The 4,896-nt window shown below is 41.6% G+C and overlaps 1 protein-coding gene across 1 annotated transcript in view; it reads right to left on the bottom strand.

Annotated features, from left to right (window-relative positions):
* The window catches only part of stk32a (serine/threonine kinase 32A), a gene marked incomplete at its 3' end in the record, with an annotated part of 11,228 nt that extends 9,806 nt beyond the window's left edge, over window positions 1-1,422 (bottom strand). The window contains 1 exon segment of the mRNA XM_014019798.1: window positions 1,070-1,422. Coding sequence (XP_013875252.1) covers window positions 1,070-1,121 — 52 coding nt within the window.
* Between the last annotated feature and the right edge of the window lie 3,474 nt (window positions 1,423-4,896).

Raw genomic sequence — 4,896 nt, 5'->3', positions numbered from 1 at the left:
CGCCAGGTCCACATGGGTCCACATGCAAATTACGGGTTGGGGGGGAGGGTTAGGACCAAGGTTTTAGGTTAGTTTGAGGGTCAGGTAGGTACCTGTGAGATTTATTTATTTATTTATTTATCATGCAATGCACGTTCCCATACAATGATAAAATTTGTGCTCTGCATTTAACCCATCACACATGAGAAACACCCAGGTGGAGCAGCGGGCTGCCATGTGGGGCGCCCAGGGGGCAGTTGGGGTTGGGTGTCTTGCTCAAGGACACCACAACATGTGGGCATGGCTGGAGCTGAACCTGTGACTTTCGAGTCCCAAGCCGGCTGCTCTGACACTACACCACAGCCGCACTGCCTATGCTAATTTTGGGGTAAACGGTCAGGGTTAGGATAAAAAAATAAAAAAATGAATGGAATTCAATGCACGCACAGTGTTGAAGAACAAACGTGTGTGTTCAAAAARACATAGCTGAAATCACCATAGAACTGGTTTTTGATCTGTATCACTTRTGTCTTTGCCACTGCTTCAATCTTATGATTTTCACCCGTTTTTCTCCTGTCCTTCTCTGTCATGCACTGTTCCCCAGAAATCTTCTGAGCACTGAGTATTAACAGCAATTAGGATATACCATTCCCATGTTGCAATGATGAGAAATATCAGGAAAGTCCCAGCTCACCCATCAGGTTTGTCCAACCTCATAAGGAGAACCCTCTCTGTCTCCAATTACTTTGTCTCCAATCAGAGACAAGAATCTGGCTTTAAAAATTACAACTTTTATTTCCTTAAATTCATTCTGCAAAAGTATTAAATGCTGTGGTCTCTTGACACATTCTCATGTTGTTGGGTCTCTACAAAAGCAAACTGTGTGTGATTCTGAGTGTTTCTCCTCTGGATTAAGTAAATCAGGCTTCAAACCTCATCAGCTTTACAGTAATTAACTGTAAGTGTCCTTAATCATGTCAAGTAAGAATAACACACTGATAAGGTTGYAGAAATTAAAACAAGGAGACAAAGCTGAATGCAGGAAAAAGAAGGGAATTTAAAAAGACAAAGTGATGGTTTCAATCCTCACCCTCGTCTGTGTCATCAGTGACCGGCGTCTTGCTGGACTGTCCGAGCCCCATGGCTGCTCCTCTTACAGATCTTCCTGTCCTGCACGAGTCAACCCAGTCTCAAACAGCTCTCCTTCATAGCCCAGTTATCAACTAAACTCACACACTCACACACACACACACACACACACACATCCAGTCTCATGGGCTGGATCCCGTTTTGCTGACTTAAAGTGGTTCCTCACGCTGCACCTTGACACAGCCTCACATCACTGCGCACACACAAAGAGGAGGGTTGGGAGCACTAAACTACACACACACACACACACACACACACACACGCACGCACGCACGCACGCACACACACACACACACACACGCACGCACGCACGCACGCACGCACGCACGCACACACACTCAGGCTTATCCCCTATGTTTTCTGTCTGTCTTCGTCACGGCTTAGGTGGATGCAGCTCTTTCCAGCTGGGAGGCGGAAGAGGAGGAAGGCTGATGATGTGCTTGTGGCTATGACCCTCTGCTGACTGTCTAACCTGTGGAGGAAGGCAGAAAAAAACGCATCACCTCCTGCAGAGCCAGGAAGGGGGGACACAGAGAATAAAAACAAACATTTTACTATATTAATATAGCTCAAACATATAGCCTTAATTAGAAAACACAATGAACTGAAGCTTCATCTTTCTTTTGTGTGCCAACAATAATTTATTTAATTACTTTAGTTTAATCAAAAAACACATCCCACAGGAGGACTGTCTACAGGGCATGAGTGATGAATGATGGAAGCTGCTTTCACCTTAACAACTGGAGGAGTTTGATGTACTGTTTGTGAGTTCTGTAAATGGAAATCTATCAAGCTGCCTTCACAAGATTTTAGAGGGGTGCACAAATGTGCACCTGTGAAAACAGACTCTGCAGCTTCTGAAAATTTACTTTATTTTATTTTAGAGTAGCTGCTATTTGTCATAATACGTGTAAAAAATGGGTAAAATATGACAAAACGTTTATAAATTATTGCAAATGTCGCAGCTATATTTTTTTTTAAAGAAAATGACAGTTTGGTTAATAATAAAGAAGAAGGAGTGGCTGAACTGTGATCCAAGCTGTCTGGAACCAGTTAAAGACTGCCATTTCCAGACTGGCCCTTCAAACACCCCCACCTTTCCCCTCTTGGGTTTGTACGAAACATTTCTAAACTAGTGCGGGACGCCGCAGTGCTGAGCTCCCTGCAGAGGACACGGTGCTCATRGACCCCTATCTGATCCAACACGCGCTGAATTCAAAGTAGCTGCGGTGGGCACCTACCTCTGGACGCCGCCGGCTTGTTAGTAGCTGCTGGGCATGATTCTAACCTCCCCCAGCCTGCTGCAGAGAGGAGATGTGGAGCAACAGCTCGGAGGCTATGCCTGCCCTGTCCCGCGCCGGGGACACCTGCCTCCGGAGGGAGGGGGGGAGAAAAAAAAGGGGGATCAGCGCGGCGAGACGTGACTCGCCAGGACGCACAGGCGGAATCCCGTGCAGTGTGTTTGTGAAGGACAACAATAGGAGAGGTTTAATGGAGAGGTGTGCCGTACGTCGCATCGCGCTGATGTGAGGCTGACCTCAACATCTCCGCCTCTGGGAGAGGCTGAGCTGCCCTCACACCATGGCTCACACAGCACGCAATCAAAAAGTCCTACACGTCTCTCCAAAGTGTTGTCATGTAAATTATTATCTAAACACTAATCTAGTTGTTACACAGCGACTTCGTGTCCTTAATACACCAATCTGATTTGTATCCATTTTTTTAATCTATGTTTATTCTTTGAAATCCAGAAATTATATTTTCACAATGTCCTCAGATTACTTTTATTTGTGTGKGGGGTTACATTGCGCAATATGCCACCTTGTGGCTATCTTTAGAACTGCACCCCTCACAGCATGGGTCTTCAGTTTACACGACAGGAACTCAAATTCTTACCTAATCTAATCTAAATCAACTCATCACAACTGATAACCCTATATGTGACCCATTATATCAAATTGAACATTAAGTCAAATTTGGTCGAAATGACTTCAGCACATTTTTAGATTCCTTTGTTTTAATCTACATTGATATCATGAGCAGTTCCAGATATAYTGTTTGTCTTCCTAATCAGGTTAACTCATTGATATTTGGTCAAAATCCTATTTTTTAGATTATTCTAATGAGGAATTGTTGATGCCATTTTAAATAGGAAACCTCAATCAATATTTGGATTTTAAGATTTACCAGTTGTGGACAAAAAAGAGCACAGGGAAAATGTAAAAAAAATGCAAGATTTTTTTTTTGTTCTTTGTTACTACTGATCAAAATAAGTTCTTAAAAATTCTTCAAGGTTGTATTTCAGACAGTTCATTCGAATGATCCATAGATGTATTCATTAAATTTGAACAAAATGCAGYTATTGCAAATGTTTGAATTAATGCATTATCTGCAAGTTTCTCCACAACCACTTCAGGCCTTAATCCTCAGTTCAGTGTGATGGGTCACATATATTAACGATGACTCACTTCATTGTCTGTGTATGTGTGATATTAGCCTGTCAGTTTGATGCTAATACACTATTCTATTCTATTCTATTCTATTCTATTCTATTCTATTCTATTCTATTCTATTCTATTCTATTCTATTCTATTCTATTCTATTCTATTCTATTCTATTCTATTACTGTGCAGTGAGTTGATCTGCTCACTGTAGACCAGTTGTTTTCAGCCTGATATAGGACTTGGGTTCCATAAGAACAGGTTTCAAAGTTAGGTTCAGGAACCCACTGAGGGTCATGATGCATGATGTTTGAGGTCCTGGCACTATTTCCAGAAGTTAAAATATATATTTTTAAATTACCACAATTTCTTCCAAACTTGAAACATTTATTTGTGTTGTCACTATGATCTTGTTTAACTGGCCTAATAGCAACATTTATTAACTAAAATTAATCACACATCTCTGCCACTTTTAATCTGCAGCTGAGAAACTGAATAGTTTCAGAACCTAAAGTTGTTTGTCACTCCTTTGATTGTCTTAATTGTTAAAGATAATCACACAAACAGCATTTCTGTGCAAGTGATTACCTGTCTGCRCTAATCTATGTGCCTTATAAAGTTTCTTATTCTGTATCAGCATTTTCATAGCAGGTTCAAATATACAGTTTGTATCTCTGTTAGAACAAAAATTTTCTATTTTTCCTATCAGAATAAATTTGTTCTCAACCTGTATAACAGCTGACTAAACTTTCATAGAGTTCTTTGCTTTTTTCATTTTAATTCTCTCACTAATTTCTGACCTGAACGATATCATAGCTGGTGTCTTTGGAGCATGACATAATCAATCATACAGAACCACAATACCTACTGTATTTTAAGTCCATCAACTGTTCTCTTGACAAATTATGAAACAGAAGAAAGTCTCTGTTTTGTTTGCAAGTTCAGAACATGTTACCTGCTCTGTTGGAATCTGCTCCCTTTTGAGCAAATTTTTGCAGCCTATTTTCTAATCATCTTTTAACCACAAAGCGCAAACACATCCATCCATTAAAGGACTGCAGAGTCACCTGGGTCCCCTGTTAATTGAACAGTCCAAGGTCATGAGGAAAGTGGCTGAGTGGTAGGACTGGGGGGTGAAAGATGTGCTGACAGAGCACACCACACATTTTTCTCCCCCTCTCAATGCTGCTCCATCATGCCAGCACACACTCTGGGTGGGTCATCCATCTCCATACCGGGGGGAGGAAGATCTCAGCATGTTGTGAGAGGATGACAAGCATCACTCAAAATTGGACCAGTTTCTTACTGGGAAGAATCGGGAGGTGTG

This window comes from Austrofundulus limnaeus, unplaced genomic scaffold, assembly GCF_001266775.1.
Source record: "Austrofundulus limnaeus strain Quisiro unplaced genomic scaffold, Austrofundulus_limnaeus-1.0 Scaffold231, whole genome shotgun sequence".
Lineage (NCBI taxonomy): Eukaryota > Metazoa > Chordata > Actinopteri > Cyprinodontiformes > Rivulidae > Austrofundulus > Austrofundulus limnaeus.
This window is presented reverse-complemented; position numbering and strand designations above follow the sequence as displayed.